General features: G+C 43.0%; 2 protein-coding genes across 2 annotated transcripts in view; one reads left to right on the forward strand and one right to left on the reverse strand.

Moving 5' to 3' along the window:
• The window catches only part of LOC134225222 (AP-1 complex subunit beta-1), a 292,898-nt gene that overhangs the window by 55,235 nt on the left and 211,153 nt on the right, over positions 1–26,510 (forward strand). The window lies entirely within an intron of this gene.
• Positions 124–786, reverse strand: LOC134227540 (uncharacterized). The gene has a single exon (XM_062709106.1). The coding sequence runs from the start codon at positions 619–621 to the stop codon at positions 124–126; it is 498 nt and encodes a 165-aa protein (XP_062565090.1). The 5' UTR covers positions 622–786.

A 26,510-nucleotide genomic window follows, 5' to 3' on the forward strand; every position in this document is an offset into this window, starting at 1 on the left:
TCAAATGAACGAATTGTATTCGCTCGAATATTTTGAACGTCCGGAAACAAGAATAGAGACGATTTTTTTAATTTCTGGTTTCCTTCTTGGTGCGATTTTGCAGAATCCCGACCACATAAATTTTTAATCTTTTAATTTCTGCAGTACTTGGCGAATGGCGAACACCTGGTTCGTGTTGGAGCATTCGCCCATAAAACCCGCCTGGTACTGCCTCACGAACTCCCTTGGTGCTAGACGACGGCATAAAATTTGGGAGAGTAGCTTGTAGGCGGCGTTCAGCAATGTGATTGCGCTTCGATAGCTTTCGATAGCTTTTTCCAATTGATCCGATCCGGCAGGCCGCGCACCGAAAGTATCAACCAAATTCGCCAGACTTTGCCAAGTCTGACCGGCGAATTCTCCATCTACGATCTTGGTGATGATTTTGTCCACAATTGGCTGATAGCCTTTGATCTCCTGTATCAAATTGTCTGGCAATTTGCACGATCCACCATCATCACTACGTCCGCTGAATGCGTATTGATCGACGCGATTGTCCAATACTCCAGCTAGAACTTGCAGCGCCAGGAGAAGCAAACTGCCCACGAGCAGAAGAACCAATTTGGAACGTGATGTTACCATGGCTTTGGCTAATACACGACTGGCTGCACTTAATCCCCGCCGTACTAACCCATTTCTGTGAGCGATAGCAGCAAAGCGAAGCTCCCGTTGTGATTGGGCTCACATCGTTGCCTGTATCTTCGCACCGCGAGTCCGCTTCCCGCTACGCTATACAGTGGGGAAAGAGAATCTGATCAGGAATACAATACAATGTGTGGGAGCATGCGAGTGAGTATTTTACGCGTTCTTATCGGTTTAGTCAGCGAATAAAGCTTGTGAGCGAAAGTGAGCGATCCAATAGAATGAGAACTTTCAATCGGTGAGTTGTATTTTGTAGCAAAACTGACACTAGAGACCGACCCCTTCAATAAATATTGAGTAAAGAGGTGAGCATACTATAATTTTGAAGTGTAACCCAATTAATGATAGAACAACGAGGGAATTGATAAAATTTAGCAAACCTGCAACAATTAAATTCACAATTAATTCAATTCAAAAATTAAATATCAAAGGTCATACAGCGACTGTTAGATGTTCTAACAATTCTGTATAAGAATTGAGTATATGCGAAAATGTTTGATTCTTATACAAAAACCCAACTTAATTCACCGAGTGGTGACACTGCCTTTCTCGCATTTAGCCAAGACACCAACCTTATATGACGCTTACATAGTTCGATTCCATTTTCTTAATATTAAAAGTTATTAAGAAAATGGAATCGAACTATGTAAGCGCCATATAAGGTTGGTGTCTTGGCTAATGGTTGGCTAACGCAATGGTCGATCGTTATAAAATTCAATAGTGATCAACTAGGGTTTGTGCCCCGTCGTTGTTGTTGCAAGTTGTTGCGAGAAAATCGGTTAAGAATTACTATATGAAAAAGTGACTAATGTTTTTTTTGGTTTTCGTGTACACACACACACACTCATCCACACATACACACGGACAGACAGACATTTGTTCAACTCGACGAGCTGAGTCGATTGGTATATAACATCATGGGTCTCCGAGACTTATATAAAAAGTTCGATTTTGGAGTGAAATGATAGCCTTTCGGTACAACTTTGTTGTACGAGAAAGGCAAAAATGTAAGCTCACAAACAAATATAAAAAAGGTTGCAAAATTGTAAGGTCTCTTACAATCAATGTGACCAGACGTATTATCAAGTTCATATAAAAAGTTAGCGGCATAGTTCCGAACAATTTTTTATCACCATATGAAGGTAAACTTATCATGCAATCACTTTGTGGAAGACACCATACTTCTGTGAGGCAGCCCTGAGGAGTGCCATGATAAATGATATCCGACAGAATAAATTCCATGATTTCATGATATCCGACCACAGTGGATCGCCTGGCTCATATATACTCAAGAATAAAATCAGTAGTCAAAATTCGGTTTTAAAAGATAGAGCGGAGCTTTCTTCGGCAAAGATGTTCAAAACTTTCTGTTCTATCCTGGAAAAATATTGAACATGTATAGTTGTGATATCGATGTTCTGATAAACATAAAGAAAAGCAATGTCCCCACCATGGTGCATTAAAATTTACCGAAATTGTATATGCCAAAATTTTACACAGTTTTTGTAAAGTTCTTATGCAGAACTGTCTTAAAATCTGCCATCCGGTTGAGTTATTGTTCAATTGTGTTGATCACAATAACTGCATGGCTCTCTAAGTCTTCTAGTGTTGTAATACATGCTGCGGTTACGGTGTTTTTATGATTGCTTTAATTTAGATCTTGATACTATGATTCGATCGCTGCTGATGATGTGCCCCGATTTTAATAATTTGGATATTTGCACTAGACCGTACTCCTGCCATTCCCAAACACATGTAAGAAATTTAGATGGGGTTTCCTTTGGAAATCTTCATAAGTAGGTAATGCTAGTCATATCAGTTATATGATACAGTGGAAAGTCTAAACCCCGGAACGCAAGAGTTCTCACCAACTGAGAACCCAATTACGTTTGCGTACTCGTATCAAGATCTGAGCAGGACTCAACTGGCTGCACGCCAAACAGTACCAAAGGAGCTTCCTGTATTCGCGGGAACGCCAGAGGAGTGGCCATTTTTTATTGCCACCTTCGAGAACACCACTCGAATGTGTGGATACAGCGAAGAAGAGAACTTACTTCGCTTACAACGCAGTTTAAAAGGAAAAGCTTTGGAAGCTGTTCGAAGCCGACTTCTATATCCGGCAGGACTAGCAGGAGTAATCCAAACATTGCGTACTCTTTTTGGGCGGCCGGAGGTAATAATACATTCTTTGGTGTGTCGTTTTCGATGTATGCCATCGCCGAGGACTGAGAAGCTATCAACGCTCATCGACTTCGGAATAGCTGTTCAAAACATGTGCGCGACTATCGAGGCCAGCGGCCTGGAAGAGCAACTGTGCAACGTGGCGCTGCTCCAAGAGCTGGTGGATCGGTTGCCATCGACGATTAAACTCAATTGGGCTCTGCATCGTCAAACGTTACGATCTGTGAAACTCTCAGACTTCGGAGCTTGGAAACCAGTTCAAAAGAAAGTCAACAAGGGAAGTGAAATCTGCCATGGAAGCTGTAGTAGTGCAGCGGCTTGTAAAAAGTTCCAGCATCTCGACATTAGTACACGAAGATCAATGCTTAAACAATTTAAGTTATGTCGCAAGTGCCTGAAAAACATTTTGGTGCTTATAATGTGAATAATTCGTGCGGCAAACAAGGACATGCATCACGAGCTGCTTCATGATGATGCACGATACCAGGATACAGTTCCACCGAAAACTCAGACTAGTGAAGTTTCCACACAGAACTGCAACACGAATGTAGGCCAGTCCTCTTCCGATATGTTCCTGTCATCATTCATGGGCATGGCGTTTCCGTCAAAACATACGCATTTTTAGACGATGGCTCATCAACTACATTCATGGAGCATAGTCTTTTGAAGGAGCTGAAATTGGATGGAAAACCACACCTTCTCTGCCTAAACTGGACAGCAGAGCAAAATCGCGAAGAAAAGGATTCAGTAGAGCTAGCACTTGAGATTTCAGCAGCTGGAGTAAAAACTAAGCGGTATCGGATTGCGGAGGTGCACACTGTTCGTAGTCTCGCATTGCCACGTCAGACAATGAATATGGATAAGCTAACATCGGAGTATAAGTACCTATGCGGGCTGCCTATTGAGTCTTACAGAAACATTTCTCCAAGAATTCTCATTGGGATCGACAATTGTCGGCTGGGCCACGCGTTAAACAGTCGTGAAGGGCGAGAAGGTGAACCAGTGGCAAGTCGGACGCGGCTCGGATGGATAGTTTACGGACCATGTTCAACAGCAGCGGAACGTCAAACAAGAGTTATACGGCATATCATAGCTTTCACATCTGCTGCTTTAGGAAGCATAGTGACATTAGTGACGCACATAGGAGCTGCACAAGTCCGTAAAAGACTATTTCTCCCTGGAAAGCATAAGGGTAGTAAACGTAGATAAAAAGCTGCTATCGAAAGATGACAATCGGGCGATTCATATCCTGGAATCACAAACCAATCTGAAAGGGAACCGCTATGAAACAGGATTGCTGTGGAAGTACGAGACGTGCGCTTGCCAAACAATGAACAAATGGCCATGAAAAGCCCAAGCAGCACGCGCAACATCTTTCAAATAGCTGTTTGTTCCTAATAAATTGCATTGCAGACACTGGCAATACATCGAGTCACATTAAAACCACTTTCCAGTTTTAGAAACAATGATTCATTTCCGTTTAAGTGGCGTTGCAATATTCCACGCATCTGACTTCTTGTGTGATTTGGAATTCAATGTGTTTTATATCAGAAACAAAACAGATAAGTTGCAGTATTAATAACTTTTCGATTCATTGCTGTGACTACGAGCAGAAGGGATACATCAAACGGTTGTCTTCTGCTGAGTTTCAATCCTGACACCCTCGATCATGGTACCTTCCCATATTTCCCGTGCGAAATCCTAATAAACCCGGCAAGCTCCGCATAGTTTGGGATGCAGCCGCCAAAGTTAACGGTGTGTCGCTGAACTCCGTGCTTTTAACGGGTCCGGATCTTCTGGTATCTATAGTGGAAGTACTGCACAAGTTTAGAGAATTTCGGATTGCTGTGGCCGGTGATATTATCGCCAAGACGGAAATTGAAGCAGAAAAGTTAGCGAAGGAAGTGGAATACATTCATGGTCAAGCAGGATTCCAAATTCGCAATTGGCTATTAAACTCGCAGAATGTGTTAACCAGCTTGGAATTGGAAGTTAGGGATGAGAGAAGTTTAAACACCACAGCTGAGCATGCGTCGGAAAAGGTACTGGGAATGTGGTGGTGCACCGCAACGGACATGCTGACTTTCAAAGTCTCACTTCAACATGACTCCGATCTACTATCAGGCCGAGCCGTGCCAACGAAGAGGCATGTTTTGAGCACATTAATGAGGGTCTATGACCCATTAGGACTAATCGCAAATTTTCTAATTTTTGCCTTTCTCGTATACAAAGTATACGTAAAGGCTATATGTTCGCTCCAAAAACAAACTTTTTATAGGAGGCTCGGAGACCCATAGTGTTATATACCGATCGACTCAGCTCGACGAATCGAGGTGATGTCTGTGTGTGTGTGTATGTGTGTGTATGTGCGCAAAAAGTCTAGCCCACTTTTCAGGCACTTAGCCCTAACCGATTTGCTCGCAACAAGTTGCATTCGACGCAGAATCCTGTCCCATTGTTTCCTATTGACAATTGGCCGGATCGGACTATGGGCTCAGAAGTTATGGTCAAAATACTTTTTTTAGGCAACAACGAGTGGAAAAGTCTAGCCAACTTTTCAGGCACTTAGCCCTAACCGATTTGCTCGCAACAAGTTGCATTCGACGCAGAATCCTGTCCCATTGTTTCCTATTGACAATTGGCCGGATCGGACTATGGGCTCAGAAGTTATGGTCAAAATACTTTTTTTAGGCAACAACGAGTGGAAAAGTCTAGCCCACTTTTCAGGCACTTAACCCTAACCGATTTGCTCGCAACAAGTTGCATTCGACGCAGAATCCTGTCCCATTGTTTCCTATTGACAATTGGCCGGATCGGACTATGGGCTCAGAAGTTATGGTCAAAATACTTTTTTTTAGGCAACAACGAGTGGAAAAGTCTAGCCCACTTTTCAGGCACTTAACCCTAACCGATTTGCTCGCAACAAGTTGCATTCGACGCAGAATCCTGTCCCATTGTTTCCTATTGACAATTGGCCGGATCGGACTATGGGCTCAGAAGTTATGGTCAAAATACTTTTTTTTAGGCAACAACGAGTGGAAAAGTCTAGCCAACTTTTCAGGCACTTAACCCTAACCGATTTGCTCGCAACAAGTTGCATTCGACGCAGAATCCTGTCCCATTGTTTCCTATTGACACTTGGCCGGATCGGACTATGGGCTCAGAAGTTATGGTCAAAATACTTTTTTTAGGCAACAACGAGTGGAAAAGTCTAGCCAACTTTTCAGGCACTTAACCCTAACCGATTTGCTCGCAACAAGTTGCATTCGACGCAGAATCCTGTCCCATTATTTCCTATTGACAATTGGCCGGATCGGACTATGGGCTCAGAAGTTATGGTCAAAATACTTTTTTTTAGGCAACAACGAGTGGAAAAGTCTAGCCAACTTTTCAGGCACTTAACCCTAACCGATTTGCTCGCAACAAGTTGCATTCGACGCAGAATCCTGTCCCATTGTTTCCTATTGACAATTGGCCGGATCGGACTATGGGCTCAGAAGTTATGGTCAAAATACTTTTTTTAGGCAACAACGAGTGGAAAAGTCTAGCCCACTTTTCAGGCACTTAACCCTAACCGATTTGCTCGCAACAAGTTGCATTCGACGCAGAATCCTGTCCCATTGTTTCCTATTGACAATTGGCCGGATCGGACTATGGGCTCAGAAGTTATGGTCAAAATACTTTTTCTTTAGGCAACAACGAGTGGAAAAGTCTAGCCCACTTTTCAGGCACTTAACCCTAACCGATTTGCTCGCAACAAGTTGCATTCGACGCAGAATCCTGTTCCATTGTTTCCTATTGACAATTGGCCGGATCGGACTATGGGCTCAGAAGTTATGGTCAAAATACTTTTTTTTAGGCAACAACGAGTGGAAAAGTCTAGCCCACTTTTCAGGCACTTAACCCTAACCGATTTGCTCGCAACAAGTTGCATTCGACGCAGAATCCTGTCCCATTGTTTCCTATTGACAATTGGCCGGATCGGACTATGGGCTCAGAAGTTATGGTCAAAATACTTTTTCTTTAGGCAACAACGAGTGGAAAAGTCTAGCCCACTTTTCAGGCACTTAACCCTAACCGATTTGCTCGCAACAAGTTGCATTCGACGCAGAATCCTGTCCCATTGTTTCCTATTGACAATTGGCCAGATCGGACTATGGGCTCAGAAGTTATAGTTAAAATACTTTTTCTTTAGGCAACAACGAGTGGAAAAGTCTATCCAACTTTTCAGGCACTTAACCCTAACCGATTTGCTCGCAACAAGTTGCATTCGACGCAGAATCCTGTCCCATTGTTTCCTATTGACAATTGGCCGGATCGGACTATGGGCTCAGAAGTTATGGTCAAAATACTTTTTTTTAGGCAACAACGAGTGGAAAAGTCTAGCCATCTTTTCAGGCACTTAACCCTAACCGATTTGCTCGCTACAAGGCAGTCGACGCAGAATCCTGTCCCATTGTTTCCTATTGACAATTGGCCGGATCGGACTATGGGCTCAGGAGCGACGGTCAAGATAATTGTGCTTTAGGCAACAATGAGTGGAAAAGTAAAGCAAACTTTTCAGGCACTTAGCCCTAACCGATTTGCTCGCAACAAGTTGCATTCGACGCATAATCCTATCCCATTGTTTCTTATTGACAATTGGCCGGATCGGACAATGGGCTCAAGTTATGGTCAAAATACTTTTTTTTAGGCAACAACGAGTGGAAAAGTCTAGCCCACTTTTCAGGCACTTAACCCTAACCGATTTGCTCGCAACAAGTTGCATTCGACGCAGAATCCTGTCCCATTGTTTCCTATTGACAATTGGCCGGATCGGATTATAGGCTCAGAAGTTATGGTCAAAATACTTTTTCTTTAGGCAACAACGAGTGGAAAAGTCTAGCCAACTTTTCAGGCACTTAGCCCTAACGGATTTGCTCGCAACAAGTTGCATTCGACGCAGAATCCTGTCCCATTTTTTCCTATTGACAATTTGCCGGATCGGACTATGGGCTCAGAAGTTATGGTCAAAATACTTTTTTTTAGGCAACAACGAGTGGAAAAGTCTAGCCCACTTTTCAGGCACTTAACCCTAACCGATTTGCTCGCAACAAGTTGCATTCGACGCAGAATCCTGTCTCCTTGTTTCCTATTGACAATTGGCCGGATCGGACTATGGGCTCAGAAGTTATGGTCAAAATACTTTTTCTCATAAAAAAGCGCGTAAAAATTTATAGCTCACTTTTTTAGCACTTACCCTCAACCAATTTCCTCGCAACAGGTTGCATTCGACGCAAAAACATGTCCCATTGTTTCCTATTCAAAATTGGCCAGATCGGACTATGGGCTCGATAGATATGCCCAAAATATGTTTTTCTTTATACCAAAAGTGCGTAGAAATTACTCACTCGAAAAAAAAAACGAGAAAGGCACCATCACCGCTAGGTGGATTAATCTGGGTTTTTTTTTTTATCTTTCGTTTATTTGGAAGGCTCATTTGCCGTGAAGCGTTACGGAGCCGAAATCAAGTTTAACAATACATTTCTTGATTCTTATACATAGTGTTAGTTTTGGGGAACCGAAAGACTCGCGGTTTAGTCGAGGTTAGGGAATACAATAATACAGTAGGAAAGGAAAGGATTTTAGGGTGCTTAAGTAATTACTATACTGATGTTCACAAAGTTGACATTCCTCGCATTTTTACATCTGTAACGGGACAAACAAACTTTTTTTGGGAGACAACGACGAGAGGAAGACATACGGAAGGGATTAACGACAGACATGGAAATGTACAACAAGAGGAAGACATTCGATATGGGGTACAACAGACAAGGGAATGGGCAGACAATGATTACAGTTTTACATCAGCAACTTTCAAAAATTGGTGGACCATGGACATGTACTCGAGATCAAGGCCCGACAACACTTCCCTAATAGGCTTTGGTTGTTTTCCTCGGACCCGGAGATGTTCAGTTAGCGCAGATCTGGGGCCACGATGCTCCTCGCACGCCCACACGACATGATCGATGTCCTGATAATCCTCGCCGCAAACACAGAGATTTCCTTCCGAGAGCCCCACTCTGAAAAGATGTGCATTTAGAGTGTAGTGATTGGACATTAGACGACACATGGTTCGAATGAAGTCTCGTCCCATATTCAATTTTTGAACCATGGACGCTTCTGACACCTGCGGGCGAATTGAATACAGCCATCTACCGATCTCCCCATTTGTCAATTTATGTTGCCAGCTGTTCAAGGTTTCCTTACGAACTAATGAGAAAATTCATCGAAAGCGATTTTCCGATCGTAAATATCACCTTCCATAGCGCCCACCTTAGCCAAAGAGTCCGCTTTCTCATTTCCCGGGATCGAGCAATGAGAAGGGACCCAAGCCATGGTGATTGTGTAAGACCGTTGTGATAAGGCACTCAAAGCTTTCCGTATCCCATTTAGAAGATACGCTGAGTGCTTAACTGAGTTTCATTGACCGAACAGCCTCCAAGGAACTTAGACTGTCGGTGAAGATGAAAAGTGGTCAGGAGGTAGGGATGCGGTTTGCTCGAGTGAATAGTGTATAGCTGCTAGCCCAGCAGTATACACGGAACAAGGCTTTTTGAGCTTAAAATAGGCGCTATGAAAAACGTTAACAACACCGAAACCAGTGGAGTCATCAATTTTGACCCGTCTGTAAAAAGCTTCTCTCCTCACTGGCGTGCCCGTATTTGCTTGCAAATAATGGAGGTATGACCTCCGCACACAGAAAGTCTGATATTCCATGAACCTCCTGCTTCATGGACAGATCAAAAGTAACAGAGGAACTGTAAGAGTCTAAGAAGTTAGCACGATTGGTATCTACCGAAGAAGGGCTTACCTCCAGCGTTATGTACCAGTGGTAAATACTCATGAATCGAGATTGAGGGTTTTGTTCGAGCAGCTTCTCGAAGTTATCAATGACCAATGGATTGAGAACCTCACAGCGGATGAGGAACCGGAGCGATAATTCCGCGAAACGATCTGTTAGTGGCAGTACTCCCGCAAGTACTTCCAAGCTCATTATATGTGTCGAATTCATACATCCTAACGCGATACGGAGACAGCGGTACTGAATCCTTTGAAGCTTCAGCATGTGTGTTTTAGCCGCGGACTGGAAGCAGAAACTACCGTATTCGAGGACCGACAAAATGGTTGTTCTATACAACGTCAAAAGATCTTCGGGATGCGCTCCCACCATGTTCCGGTTATTGATCGCATGAAGTTGATCCGTTTCTGGCATTTTTGTGTCAGATACACAATGTGCTTCCTGAAGGTACATTTCGAGTCGAACCAGACCCTGAGGTATTTAGAAGATATGCTATGAGTGATTGTCTTACCCATCAGTTTGAGCGGGAACTTTGCCGGCATATGTGTTTTTTGAAAAGACAACCATCTAAGTTTTCTCCGGAGAGAATTCGATAGACAGCTTCGTAGCCCAAGTGGACAACTTGTCCAGCGTATCTTGCAACGGTCCTTGCAGATCAACCGATGTTGGCCCTGAAACGGATACAACACAATCATCTGCAAGCTGTCTCAACGAGCAATTTGGCATGAGACATTCATCAATGTCTCTGACGTAAAATTAAAGAAGGGGCTCAAACATGAGCCCTGGGGGAGACCCATGTAGCTAATTCGTGAAGTTGCCGAGACACCATGAGAAGAACTCATACGCTTCTCTGACAACAAATTGTACAAATAGTTTTTCAAAATTGATGAAAGTCCACACCTGTGTAGTTCGTCAGATAAGACATCGATGCAAACTCAATCAAAAGCCTCCTTAATATACAAAAACACTGAGCCCATTAGCACTTTTTTAGCGAATGTAAGCTGAATTTCTGAAGAAAGCAACGCAAGACAGTCGTTCGTTCCCTTGCCCCTGCGGAAACCAAATTGTGTATCTGACAACAAACTATTCGATTCAACCCATTTGTCTAGCCGGAAGAGAATCATCTTCTCCAACAGCTTCCGAAGACATGACAGCATCGCGATGGGGCGATACGAGTTACAATCCGACGCGGGTTTTCCGGGCTTCTGGATGGCTATCACCCTCACTTGTCTCCAATCATCCGGAACAATGTTGCACTCCAGTAACTGATTGAACAAGTTCAATAAGCGCCTCTTCGCGACGTCTGGGAGGTTTTTGAGTAAATTGAACCTGATTCTATCCATCCCTGGAGCGGAATTGTTACATGAAAGGAGAGCAAGTGAGAATTCAATCATCGAAAAGGGACGATCCATATCATCCCTGTCTGCAAAAGCATCACGTAGCTCTTGCCTCACCGGTACCGAATCCGGACAAACTTTCTTTGCGAAGTCAAGTATCCACCGCGACGAGCTTTCACGATCTTCGTTTACGGACGACGCGTTGCGCATTCTTCTCCCGACGGTCCACAGAGTTTTCATTGAAGTCTCGCGCGATAAACCTTCAACAAAAGTGCGCCAATATCCGCGCTTCTTCACTTTGACCAGTTTCTTGAACTGGATTTCGAGCGCGGTGTATCGTTTGTGAAGAACGATCGCCCCGTGTTTCCGAAATTCTTTGAACGCGGCGGATTTCTCGCGATAAAGTTGCGTACACTCGATGTCCCACCACGGACTGTAGGGTTTCCTACGAACCGAAGCTCCTGGCACCGGCCGACGTTGTGCCTGAAGAGCGCTTTCAAGAATCAACTGCGATAGAAACTTGTACTCTTCCCGCGGGGGAAGTGTTTCTATCGACTGTATGCCATCGCTGATGGCGTCCGCATATTTGCCCCAATCGATGTGCTTCGTGAGGTCATATGAAAGATCGATGGAAGCAGATTGCTTATGTCCATTGAAATCGAAACTTCGATCGGCAAATGATCACTACCATGGGGATCTTGGACCACCTTCCAAGTAAAGTCCAACGATAATGAGCTCGAACAAATGGAAAGATCTAGACGGCTATCTCTTGCTGGAGGAGCCACTCGTGTAACTTCTCCTGTATTCAAAATTGACATATTGAAGTCGTCGCAGAGGTCGTATATCATTGATGAACGGTTGTCGTCGTACAGTTCACCCCAGCCTGTTCCGTGGGAGTTAAAATCTCCCAGGAGCAACCGTGGCTCGGGCATAACCGAGCAGATGTGCGAGAGATCTCTTCGAGATATCGCGGTGTTTGGAGGAAGATATATCGAGGCGATACTGAGGTCTTTTCCTCGAATAGTCACCTGACATGCGACAGCTTCTGTGCCAGACATCGGCGCAAGATCGACTCTATAGAAGGAGTGCTGTTTTTTGATCCCTAAAAGCACCCCTCCATATCGATTTGCCCGATCGCGGCGGATTATGTTGAAATCAGGAAAATGAAGGTTCACATCTGGTGTTAGCCATGTTTCACATAAAGCAAAAGCATCGCATTGTAATTTGTTAACTAAAAATTTAAAAATATCTAATTTTGGAAGAATACTTCGACAGTTCCACTGTAGAATCGAAATCATGTTACCCTTATTGACTAAGTTAGCCATCGAAGGATACAAATGACTCGAGGAGGGGCATTTTCGAAGCCAGCTGCTTCAGGAGAGGAGTCAGAATAGGAAGAACAGTTTTGACCATGTTCTTCACGGGGTCGGAAGCATCAAAGAAGTTGAGGATGAGCTCCACGATGCCAGAAAGTGTGAACATTGGAGCGCTCGGGAGTTCTTCTGCTCGCTCTGTATGCTCTCTTTCTGGCTGAGAAATCGCAAAAAATGGGGTATCTGGGATTTTAGATGTTCCCGGAAGCGGTGGAAACTCTCGATCATCCCGATGTGAAACCACAAAAGTTGATTGTTTTTGAGTATTTCCTCCCGCTTTGAATTTGACCATGTTGGATTGGGGCTCACTTTGAGGCTGTTTTCTAGGCTTTTTCGAGGGTCGCTGGCTCTGTTTTATTCTCTTCCTCGTTGAGCCATTGAAAACAAAGGGAACTCCATTTCCAACCTCGAGTCAGAGCTACCTTGATCGTCCAAAGGAAGAGACGAGTAGATGGTGTCAGAAACAAGTGGAGGAGCGGCCTTCCTCAACATTTCGGCGTAACTTCGCCGAGAACGTTGCTGAAGAGACCGCTTCTGGTGGATTCGCTGCTGTATGTACGTTGGGCAAGCTTCAAGAGCATGTGGAGGGCTTTCGTTACAATAGACACATTTCGGTGCCGTCTTGCACGCGCCCTCCACATGTTTCTCTCCGCATGATGCACAGCGAGGTTTATTGCAGCAGTACTGAGCGGTGTGGCCCAGCTGCTTACAATTAACACAATTCATCACCTTCGGTACATACAGCCGAACAGGTAGACGAAGTTTGCCAATCACTACGAAGTCAGGCAGTGCGGACCCGGAAAAGTGACGCAGAAAGAGTCAGACGGAAATAACTCCGCTTCTCTCCCTCCTGCGACACCGAATACATTTGTGTGCAATCCAGTATCGCAACAGGAGGCAAAGAAACGTTCTTGAAACGACCGAAACCTTGTTTCAAATCGTCGCATGTCATACTTCCCTCCGTCACCACCCCGCGATCTCACACACTGCTGACGGTAAATACACCCTATATTCGAGAGTGAAAAGCTCACAGGTGACAATCTCGTTGGCCTGTTTGCGATCACTGACCGTGACACGGAGTTTACTGGACCCAACCATGTCAATGGTCGTGACAGACGAAAATCGCTTTTCCAGATCTTTGCTAATCTGGCTGATATTCAAACGTTTGCCTTTGGGTCGAAAGAAAACAACATACGGCCCACTAGGGTCGTGAGGGTAGACCTTGGGACGGGGCTCGTAGAGGAAATTTTAGCGTTGCTGGTGTCCATTTCGTTTTGGTTTGGAACACCCGAATGCAACGAAACATCTGACATGGAATACGAAGTACCCCGCCAACTTCGCTTTCGCGCATTGCGGACACGAAATGCGCCGCTGCAGCGAGGCACAATCTCTTTTAAAACTAAACAATTATCACAAGGGCAGAAAAAAACACACACACAAACAAAATAATGATTTGGGACAGAGGGGAAGACGAGTAAAAAGAAACAAAAACTATTCCAATAAGATGGAGAAGAGAGGGAACAATGAGAGGGAGCTCAATTAAATACTTGCGTTCACACTGCTGTGTCGCCGGCTAACGGTTCTGGCAGCACACACTGGCTGGATGGACAATCGCCGGGGCGATGGTGCGGTCGAAGCGAACCACGCTATTGTTGGTGTTCTCGCCGCACCCAACACTGCAACTGGGTGGATGGATGGTGGCAGGACGGCAGCGTCTGTGTTGGTGGAGACGCACGATGGATGATGACTGTCGGCGTGGGACGATGATGCCTGCGCCTGCGATGGACGCCGAATAAACTGCAAAGTTTTGCGTAGTTGCAAAACCAACGAAATGGCTACTTAACTGCTACAGCTAAGCACCACTTCCACTCAAGCACTATGCTTCAAAACACTTTCGGAAAAAAACCACTACCTGTACTTCAGGAAAAAAACCGAATGAGAAGCAGACCGTACGCGGACTTACAACCGTCTCGCACGGATGCTCGACGTGGAATGCAAATTTTCTAATGTTCTTGAAGATTTTTCTCCAAGAAATTTGGCGCTCTGGTGTATCGTGGGATGAGCCTATAGGAAACAAGAAGTGGAATGAATGGCAGTTATGGCTGACGGTCCTTCCAAGAATCGAGTCCCTTCGAATACCTAGATGCTACCGGAACTACACAACAGCAGCAGAGTCTGATAACATCCAACTCCATGTTTTCGTTGATGCGTCCAAAAATGGGTACGCAGCTGAGGCCTACCTGCGTTTCGAGGAAGCAGGTCGCATCGAGTGTGCACTAATCGGTTCAAAGACTCGAGTTGCACCGTTACGATTTGTCTTAATCCCCCATCTCAAACTACAGGCTGCGGTGATAGGAGTACGCCTCGCGCGTAGTATAGTGGATTCACATAAATTGAAGCCCTCGCAAGGTTTCCTCTGGTCCAACTAGCGGGATGTTAAATGCTGGCTGAATTCAGACCACCGCAGATACAGCCAATTCGTAGGATGAAGAATCGGGGAGATACTGGAGCTTTCCGAAGCTTATGAATGGAACTGGCTATCAACAAAAATCAACGTGGCCGATGACGCAACGAAGTGGTAACGACTGCCGAATCTTTCTTCTAACGGACGTTGGTTCCGAGGCCCTTCATTTCTTTGGGAGACGTAGGATAAGTGGCCTATCATTAGGTCTGATTTGATTTTATCTTACATGCACGTAAAGTTCTGTCATCTAAATCACCAAACTGCTCTGAACGTAGTGCGACAGAAGTACTATGTGCGTGCCATGTCTCCATACCATCTACAAACGCGTCCGTAGCCGTTGCCAACTCTGTAGGATCAGGAATGCACAACCTCAACCGCCAATGATGGGAGAACTGCCATCGATACGTTTGAAAGCGTTTACTAGACCATTCTCCTTCATCGGAATCGATTACTTTGGACCCATGCTTGTCACTGTAGGCCGCCGGGTAGAAAACCGTTGGGGTGTCCTGATTACCTGTATGGACGTCAGAGCAATCCACATAGAGATTGCCCACTCACTGACGGCAGACTCCTTCATAACTGCAATCAAAAACTTTATCGCGCGAAGAAGTATGCCACTGGGGATAATAAGCGATTGCGGAACCAATTTCGTAGGTGCCAGTCGTGAACTTAAGGAAGCTATACATAATATTGACCAGAACAAGCAAATCGAGAGTTTCGTAAACGCCCAAACAAAGTAGTCTTTCAATCCGCCCGCTGCGCCACACTTCGGAGGATGCTGGGAAAGGCTTATCCAGTCAGTTAAGAAAACCCTAAGCAACATCAAGCCTAAACGTACGCCTACCGATGAACTGCTTCGGAACATGCTAACCGAAGTTGAAGCAATCATCAATGCAAGACCGTTAACCGAACTTCCGCTTGAACATGAAGAAGCATCGCCACTCACCCCGAACCATAGAAATACTCATCGGATCATCGAACGGTTCCAAGCCCCCGATCGCGTTTAACGACAGTGCTGCGGTAGTGACACGTTCGTGGAAGATGTCCCAGGTGTATGCCAACGAATTTTGGCGACGTTGGGTAGCCGAGTATCTTCCAACGTTGACCAGAAGAACGAAGTGGTTCCGGCCTACAAAACCCTTGGCAAAAGGAGACGATGAAGTCGTGGTTGGTCACAATCTACCCAGAAACACGTAGCCGAAGGGACGAATCATTGGAGTTACTACATCTAAAGACGGACAGGTCCGTCGAGCATCGGTACAAACGACCAGTTCTCGATACGCCGGCTGTTAAGTTGGCAGTTTTAGATGTTGGTTCGACCGAGAGTAAGTCGGACTAGTGGTCGCGACGTACTGGGGGGGGGGGGAATGTTGCGACAACAGCTGCAACGTACCACCATCATAACTCTAAAAGTACCTACCTCTATATATCCCACTCAGCTATTTTGTTCGTGTTAACAGACCATTATTGGTCGAATACAAGTAGAGCAAAATGATAGAAGTTTACAAAAGAAAACAATTTTGTAATTGATTAAATTCGTGCAAATAACTACTTAAAAAGGATAAAAAGCAATAATAATTAATAATTTAAAAAGCTGCTACCGCTACTAACGAGAGAGTTAACTGTAGCTCTTGTCAATTTTAAGGTTTAACTGAGTTGAATTAAGAGCCCATATCTCCCGTCGTGGACACGAATAAAACGGCGTTCGGAAAATCGGAAATCTGTCTTATTTCTGTTGCTTTGCAAAAACTAGGATTTTTCCAAGCAATTAGACACTCACTAGCGCCTCAGGGGATGCTCTGAACGTAGTGGGTCGTGTGTTTTTACCTTTTTGGTTTGAAGACCAAACCAAAATAATTGAAACCACTATTGTCGAAGATCTGCCAGTCCAGTGTATCGCTGGAGTGCATTTCTTCACATCTTTTGAACTGCACATTACAAGGGGAGAAGAAATTCTATTCCTCGTAAATGTGGATGAGTGTACGAATAGTAACCCACCTTGCCTCGTCGAGCTAAGCTCCGAGCAGGTTGCGGCACTAGAAACAATTAAGAAAAAATTCAAGCCAGCTATGAAAGATCAGCTCGAGGTAACCTCGCTGATTGAACATTCAATAAGACTGAAGGAAGAAGTTAAGAATTCTCCTCCAGTACCGGTATATCCCTATCCATACTCCCCAACCATACATAAGGCATTGAATGAGGAGGTAGATCGACTACTCCATCTCGGAGTGATCGAAGAGTCCTTCTCCGATTGGGCACTCAATGCCGTGCCTATTAAAAAACCCAACGGAACTGTTGTGTTGAACTGAATGTCTAGACGCGCGCAAGCTCAACGCCCGGACTACCAGAGACAGTTATCCTTTGGCTCACGTCGGTCGAATACTGGGACGCTTAGGGAAGACGAGATTCCTCAGCACGATTGATCTAAAGGATGCCTTTCTACAGATTCCTCTGAGCGAAGACTCGAAGCATCTTACTGCGTTCTGCATTCAAGGACGAAGCCTGTTTCAGTACACGCGTCTCCCGTTTGGCTTGACAAACAGTCCGGCAACTTTATCTCGGTTGATGGATAAGATCCTCGAAGCTGGCGAACTGGCCATGGGTATTCGTTTACCTGGACGATATAATTGTGGCCAGTGACAGCTTCGAGGAGCATATCCGTCTTCTCGAGGAGGTTGCACGTAGACTAAGAAACGCGAATCTTTCGATAAACATCGAAAAGTCGAAATTTTGCCGATCTGAGGTTCCTTTCCTGGGGTATTTACTGTCGAGAGATGGACTTCGACCCGATCCCTCGAAAGTGACCGATGCATCCGCGCTTCAATACATCCTAAACAACAAATGGCGTCCGTCATCCAGGCTCAGTCGCTGGAGTCTAGACTTGCAGCATCTGGACATAACCATCATTCATCGAAAAGGTACTGAAAACATAGTACCCGACGCGCTTTCGCGTAGCATATGTGCTATTCAAATCGAGAACATCGTCCTTCGAATCGAACGGTGGAGGAAGACCCTGCGGAACACCCGAACTTCCGCCTCGAAGATGGTCAACTTTGGAAATACATCGTGGTGGACGACGAACCGTTTGACGTGAGGTACGAATGAAAAATGGTCCCCCTCCAGAAAATCGCCAAAGAATCGTAGAAGAAGAACACGAACAATCGTTCCATCTTGGAGTCGAGAAGACATTAGCCCGGCTGAAACTCCGATTTTTCTGGCCACATATGACCACGGACACTCGGAAGCTGATTCAGAGATGCGTCGTCTGCAAAGAGAGCAAACCCGCATCAGCTCCCACCATCCCGGTGCTGGGGAAACAAAAACTGGCAGATCATCCATGGCAACTAGTCGCCATGGACTATAGGTACATTGCTCAAGAGCAATGCAGGATTTATGCACATCCTGGTGTGCAAGATTTGTTCAGCACATGGTGTCAACTACATCCCGTTCGAAGGATCGAATCGGGTAACTTCTGTAAAACGGTCCGAGAATATTGGTTTCTGACGAATTCTATCCCTGAGATCGCTACCAGCGCAGACGATCACCAGAGGATGCGTCACAAGGAGGAGTATGAACCGGAAGAGAAAACTCAGAAGCTTAATCAAATAAGTGGCAAAGTATATGACCTGGTATCAAAAAATTCACTCAAAGCTTATAAATATGGCGCGCAACGCTACAATTTGCGTGAGCATGCGCGTCCGGAGGAATTCAAAGTGGGTCAGAATGTATACCGCCGCAAGTTCAAGCAATCTAACGCCGGGGAATACTTTTTACTAGAAATACTAGAATAAGAGATCGGCGAAGACGCCATCTTGTTTCCAATCGAACCGTCAAAAGCGGTTCCAATTCGACTTGTTTACTTTTTGCTTCCATAAGAAGCAAGCAAAAAGTTCAAGTGCTGCCAGTGTTATTTTCACGATTTCATGCATTTTCATACGTTGGCAATTCGACAGTGTTTCACTCCGCCGCGGCGGTCTCTGGTTATAGGATTGCTACTTTTTACAATGCTAAGCTAGCGTCTATGTATTTCTCTTGCCGCATAGTAGCCAAACTCGGTTCAAGCTCTTACGAACTCGAAGACGTTGACGGGAAAAGGACGTTTGGCCCGCTGAGCACATAAAGCCATAGTTTTCATTTTTCGTGGACGATCATTTTCTGTCTTACTATTCTGTTTTCTGTTGATATTTGAAAAACTGTGGTGGAAATTTAAGTAACTCACTCTCCACACCACACAACGCAGTATTTATCTCTCCCGTGTATTGAGAGAAGATAGCATGCTGTGAGTGACGTCAATGTGAATATCCAATGTTTCTCTCACTGAGAGCAGTGTTTAAGGCTCAAGACTCCATAACAATGTTTTGAACATTAATGACTGTATCGCTTGTTTGTAATAGTGAGGCAATTGGTACGGAAAAGTGCAGCAGCAATAGATAAATTTTGTTTACAACTGGGGTGGGTGGAAATGGGGTGTTAAAATATGCCAGCTGATGCATAATGTTTCCAGACTTGACGAAATGTTTATTCTATATCATAACACATGTTCGCGATGTATCAATTATATGGGTATTTATCGGTTTAAAAACATTTATTCACCACTTGGAATGCAACAGAAGCTTACATAACATGTTTAAATATTTATTTCTGGTATATTTGTTCAGTCCGACAAACAACAATGACTTTTTTCAATAAATAAATCTGGCAACGGAGAGGAGATGATTATTTTCTTTTGTATGCACACCTTTGTTTGCGTGCTGGCTGGCGTATACGTTGTATTGTTCGGATTGAATGAAGTTGCATCGCGTAGATTTTGTTCTCACCATTTCACTTATTGCGCTAGTGAATTTGAGTCTTCCGCATTTTATTGCATTTACAATACGGTCGTCAAATTTGTCTCTCACTTCGATTTTCGGAAAGCAGTTTTTGACAGTTTTTGGACGTGAAGTAAATTAATCGGTAGTCAAGATTGAATAAAAAGGTGAAACTCAGTTAGTGAATATGTTTTAGGAGTGATTAAATCAAGGAAACAGTGGAAAAAGATCAAGTGAAAAATCAAGTGCGTGTGTATGTGTTTGCTCCGAACGTTCGGAGTTAGTATGCGTTCGAAAAAATACGAATGCCGGCCCAGGAAAAAAGGCAGTTTTCAGCGTTTTTTCAGCAATTCCTCAGTAATTGATAATTTAGATAAGTGAAAAATTAATATGAAAATGCAATGAATATGCTATGATGGAGGTAAGTCGGCAAATAGCCCCAAAATATTGAATTTAGTTCAAAACTTTATTAGTATTAGTGCGGATTCGAATAAAATCATCGTCATTATCGAATTGATTACGGTTTATAGAGCCAAAGGATTCGCTTAGAGGGTTTCCACGTTCAGGAAAACCCCGAACGATATTTTAGGCCGGCCGAAAATTAATTTAGTTTTACAAAACTCGGCCGCGAGAGAAAACTAATGTGTCTTCCAATTGTGTAAGATGGCCAAATTAGGACGTTTTCTGTGAGTGTATGTACTTCCGTGAGTCTACAATTGAACGGGCAGAGTTGGAAGGAAAGGGTAGTGATCTGTCATGCGAAACTATTCTACTATGACAATTCAGGATAAGGCAGCGACGAACCCATGACGGTTAGGTGAGACGAAGATAATTAGTCAACCAGCTAGATCCGGTAAATTGGCAGGATACTACGGGTGTTCGAGGAGTCGAGAACCATATTTTGGATTCACCGTGATGGCATCGAGCACCTCATAAATCTTTAAAATCTTTTCATGGTCAACATTGATTTTTATTAGATTTGTTTATTATGAAGAAAATAAATTATATTTTCTTTTTTTTACTCTGCCATGAGGGAAATGTTACATTTAAATATCAATGTTCCATAATTGAATATAAAAACTCCTTTTTGTTAAACTAATTTGGTAGGAGCTAGGAAATGTTATTTTTGTTAAAAGTTGCTATTGTGTTCAGTTCCCGAGTCCACTCCTACAATACGAAATACTAAAAAGAAACACCGAAAATGATCGGGAGGTGGTTTCCACCCCGATCGTGGGGGACTCGATCGTCAAATGGGGTTTTGGGTAGCGAAGTGATTTCCAGTTCGCTTTCTTGTGTTGTAACCGTCAGCTAGACCAGTCGTGCTATACGTGAACAGTGCGAGAGCTCCCGGTCGAATAAGTCGAGACCAAGCCGTGATAACGGATCCGGAGGTCCGGGCGTTCAATTCCCTTCTCGGAGTAATTACCGCTTACGGGATTCCAACCGCGAAGTGCTTAGTGACGCCGCGAAATACCCTATGTAGAGCCGCTTCCATCGGGTGTGTCATTGAATAGGCCAACGATAGCCTACCGCGTGGTGTAATCGGTTTCAGTTGTTTCCCGGAGATCTGCCCATTGTTTAATATCCGGTGGTACATGCCAAGAGTTAAACCGTATAGTATATACTAGAGACTTTCTCGCTAAAAACGATCGTTCACTCAATGCTCGTAGGGCGATAGACGGTTCCATAAGTACGACGGGTGGTGACAGTGCACTAGACCGACCCTTAGCGAAGAAAAGGTCCATCACCTAAGGAACGAAATAATAATATTGTGAACCCGCTGAATACCCCCCTTCGACCAGCCCCTCTCAAGTGAAAATTAGGGTCCTGTGCTCAGAAGAAAATTTGTGAGCGTGAGTGTCACGGTGAAAACTGAAGAGGTAGCGAAGACGGTGCGGAGAAGCCCCTCTCCCAACATATCAAAATAACTCTCGGATAGGGAAGCTAGGCGCCCCTGAGATGAGTCGGAAGGTAAGTCGCATGCTCTATTCCACAGTAAGCTAAATCGTAACTTACAAAAGTAAGACTTTCTTCAGCGTCTCGTACTTGACTCGACGCAAATCAGACTACAACTACCTGCAAAACCTATCAAGGAGTTCTTTCAAAGCACACCAAACTTTCATTTTATTGCATTTATTGATTTCGTTCTTCGCTGAACAACTCCGTTCGTAACATTGCACCCAATAACCCATTTGCTGAACGCTGGAGCTGATTTAATTTTTTCTTTTGGTTTTGACTCAAATCAACCATCTTCCCCGTTTGTCTCGTATCCGTTGTCCAACAAAAGTTGTCTTTTTATTCTTCCGCTAGTTGCTTTCCGGCTATTGCTGCCTATGTAGCTGCATTTGTTCTCTAGAATTTTTGGATTATTTTGTTTGCTTTTTCTCAGTTAGATTGTTTTAGGGCTGTTTAAGGTTTAATTCCTTGTGTGTTTTTGTTTTCTTTTAATAATAACTCAACAATCGGGATACTTTTGTTCTTTATTTTGTAATTCTTGGTAATGCGTTTTCTTCTCTTTTTGTTTGTGATATTTGCAATGGCTTTTGCTTTAAGAGTGTTTAAGATTCTTGGGATTATACCTTAGGTTTCCAGTTCTCTTTCCTTTTGGTTGATGTAATTATACATATACTTAGTATTTGTTTCAATTTATACATACACCTAGAAGATTTGAATGCGCTTTTTGTTTCAGTGATGGAAAATTTGAAAAGATATTCTAACTATAGTTTTGAAACAATCTCTGGCTTGGTTTCGGTTGGGTTTGCTTCACAGCTGTAATTGTATATTTCTTGTCCTACGTAGCACGGTACGATAAATGTATATTCCATTGTTACTGTGTTCGGTTTTATAGCGGTTTTTGTTTTTAAAACTTTGCTTCCTTTGTACGGTGAGTTTTATTTCAGTTAGTAGTAGACGTGTGACGTTTGCAGCTAGAGATGGTTTCTTTTTTGTTTTAGATTTTTATTTAAATATATTTTATGTAGCGATGAAATTTTAAATCGTAACATGGTCGAACACGAATAATGATTTTTTGTATGTTGTGAGTGTTTTGTGTTTCTTCCGGTAATGCATAGAATCAATAAGTCTGCAATATGCAATATAATTATATTTTTCTGTTAATGTCTATATAGTATATATGTATATAGATAAATATCACACATAGAAAAGTTAAAACTTAGTTTTTTGTTTATTCCTTCTGGTTGTTTTTGAAAACGAGAAAGCTGGTGTAGCCTTTGTTTTGTAAGTCCTTTTTGTTCAGTGTATTGTAAAAGATGTCGCATAAAATCCTATCTGATTTAAACTTCTTGTTTTCGCAAGTGTCAGTTTCGTGTGGAAGAGACGGAGGGCTATAGTGTGTCATACAATATGCTCTGATATACTTCGATATAGTTACTTGTCACTAATAACAGAAATGCAAATCTGGTGAAAAAGACCTTCGATACTCGCTCGAGTTGGAATAATTATGGGAACAGAGACTTTCGCTACGCGTCCGTTTATATTTGTTGTAATATATTGGTTTATTTTTCAAAAGCCACTTCAACAATCGTTTCTGCTCAATAGGTTTACTTTCTTTTGGTATCAACTGCAATTATTGTAATAAATACACTTTTAATTCAACAATATCAACAGTAAAATATCACTTAATTCATTGAAAGATGCTGATTTTAACCTCTGTTAATGCAATTCATTTGCTATTTCGGTTTTTGCTGCTTAAGGTAAAGGTTGGCCGCGTACATTTGCTTACATATCGTAATTTCACCTCGTATTTCACTCAGACGATCTACTAAGAATGTGTCACAGTATTTTGCGAATCAGCAAGCGGTGAGTTTCCAGTTCGCCACAAAACACGCATTGTCTTGGGCGTACGCCTGAACTTGCAAGGGAGCAACCTTTTTTGGTACCCTTCCAACCTTGTCCTTAGATGCAGATTATTTTCATCGAAGCGCTGCCAACGTGTGGTGTGACGTTCTTTCATATAATGTCTATCTTTTATTGATAAAACATGCGTCGAATTTTTACTTGGTATAGTTTTTGTGTGACTTTAGACACCACAATAGTGTGGATCGATGGTAATTACGCTCGTTCATATTACTATACATATTTTATTTTAGGAAACTAAATAAAATCTTCTGGGCGATGGTTTTCAGATCCTTACCTCGTATGTTGGCTGAGAGTCGCACTCGATTTGTCATCTTGAGCCTGCTAACATTTTACATAGACTATCTACGTTCCTCGATTCCTATATCCGATTTTCATCATGCATTCCTCCATTACGTTAACGGTTTTTATATTATTTCTCTCCCTAATTAGGTGATTATTTTTACAGTGCATAACTACGGTCATTTCTAACAGATGAATGAAGGATTAATGATTTTGAATGATGGTATTTTACAACGAAGCAGTCGTCAGTTTATTTCCACCCTGTGCCATGGCGCCCAACACTATTGGAAAATGAATATATCTCTTGGGAAATTGTTTAAACTCTCGATCCATTACCAATCTAGTAATGGTTCAAACACTCGTATTACCTACCGTGCTAAAAAAATCGGGTGAAGGAAAGTAAAATAGGCATTTATTGAGGTGTTATTCACATTTTATGGGGAATTATAATACTGCAGGTTTGATCGCACTCTACATTTCATGGTTCAACCTGCCCTAATTTAACTCTATCAATAAAAAAGTATTTGTACTGAATTAACAATAGTAAATAGTTAATTAAATAATTATAAGTTGTATGTTAGGTTGTCTAATAAACTGCGCTTAATAGATATTCGAAGACTCATTATTCAACTAATTGGCTAATTCGGACTGGTTTAACGTAACATTAATTGCATTGCTCAAAACTAATCAAAGATATGTAACATTTTGACTCAGTACATTTGAAAATATTATATGGCAGTATAGGTTTTCCACATCAATTTTGTACACGACAGAAGATGAGTAACAGTGTCAGAACAAAGCCAAGTTGATCCGTTAGTCAAATGATGATTTAAGACGTTTAGAATATATTATAATAAACAAATATATATTTGCATAACGCTGAAGTTTAGGGTTTATTATGTGTCAGCAACGATTTTAATTATTTAAGGGCCAACCTGTTAATCTCGGCATAACTCATTGAAGGTGAAGAAAGGTGTCCTGATTGATGCAATCCGTGGCCTACCGACGTATGGAAGACCACCGAACTAAACATGATCAAATCATTCCACATCAGGAACACGAAATAAGAATATTTCTAAGACAAACAATTCATTTTCAACTTACATACTTACAATAACTCATTAAACATTTTGAATGCTGTGACCAACGTGTATGTACCATCACCCAACCAGTAGATGCAAAATTGTCTTACAATTCTGTATAAGAACCTTATAAATTTTGTGATATAACACACTTGTTACATATCAGTCACTGTGACTCATATGCGACCTAACCCAGTCACATTGCTGCAACCAAATCGATGAGAACTGTGCTACTAGAAAGATCGTTTCTCAAACGACTTGGTAGCATATGAGAGCAGTGGGCTACCATCAAGAATGCTTGAAACTAATGAGAACAGCCTGGATTACTGAAATAATTGGATTACTGATGCAGCCTCTACGATATCTCACGACGCATTAGTTGAACAAGAAAGAATCCAAGGATACAAGTGACAGACACGACACATCACGATAAGACTTGCCAGGGTTCTTCAAGGATGCGATGCTTTACCTATGACAGTTCCGAGGCTCCTTCATTGGATATTATATTGAAGCAGGCATCCGAAGCATGACATCCAACAAGGATCCCGGTGTTGATCGTATATCAGCGGAGCTTCTCAAATCTGGTACACGTAAATGTTGCATCAACTGTTTTGCAATATCTATGAAACTGGCACTTTCCTGCCGGCTGGATTCAGGGCGTCTTAGTTGAGTTCCTGAAAAAAGAGGATCTGAATATGTGCGACACCTGTCGGGGCATCACGTTACTGTACTAAGTACAGTAACTATGCAAAAAATCGGATGCAGGAGAAAATAGTTACGATACGACTGTCTGGCAGTACCAGATAAGAATTCGCCCCAGAAAATCATGTGTGGACCAAATTGTCGCGCTCCGTATCATCCTGGAGCAAATCGGCCTCATCGTCGGCGCAGTACAAAGCTTTTAATTTTAGAGTCCTGTTCTGGGTACATACGAGTGCTCAGGACCTACGAACGAGGGTTGGTTAAGGGAACCCGAGTAGCACAACTCACATTGATTTGGTTACAGCAACTCAAATGTAATCGAATTTGGTTGTATATGAGTTACATGTGTGTTGCCGTTTCGTCACCCTTTTCACCTTCCAGTAATAAAATAAATTTGACATTTAATTATTTTTTCTGCAATCCCAATGCGAAATGTTGCACATCTCGGCAAAAAATGTGTTTACTGAGAGCACTATGAACACAGACCTGACAACAAAATGAGGACTATGATTAGAAACCCGCTACCTGGAATACCAGAAACCTAAGTGAACCTGGACGAGTGAGCTTTCTGGCTCTTGAAGTGCAGAAGGTTGGATTGAACGTGCCTGCTATCCTTGAAGGACTCGTTTTATGAATGTCTTGATAAAGCCTACGGAGAGAACCCAAATCAGGACCTGAAAACTGTTGTCGGAGACGCTACCGCAGAGGTCGGTAAAGAGGACTTTTTTCGTTTCATAATCGGAAAGGGAAAGCCTTCTCTCCGCAGCATCTGCTGCCAAACGAATGGCCATCAGTAGCTCCTACTTTGCACGAAAGAATATCCGAAAGTACTATTGGAGATACCCAAATGGTAAAACTTGGAACCAAATAGACCATGTTTTGC

This window comes from Armigeres subalbatus, chromosome 3 (assembly GCF_024139115.2).
Source record: "Armigeres subalbatus isolate Guangzhou_Male chromosome 3, GZ_Asu_2, whole genome shotgun sequence".
In the NCBI taxonomy this organism is placed as follows: domain Eukaryota; kingdom Metazoa; phylum Arthropoda; class Insecta; order Diptera; family Culicidae; genus Armigeres; species Armigeres subalbatus.

What these genes read in the sequence shown, in the direction of transcription:
- LOC134227540 (XM_062709106.1), bottom strand. Translation starts at nt 621, where the DNA reads ATGGTAACATCACGTTCCAAATTGGTTCTTCTGCTCGTGGGCAGTTTG.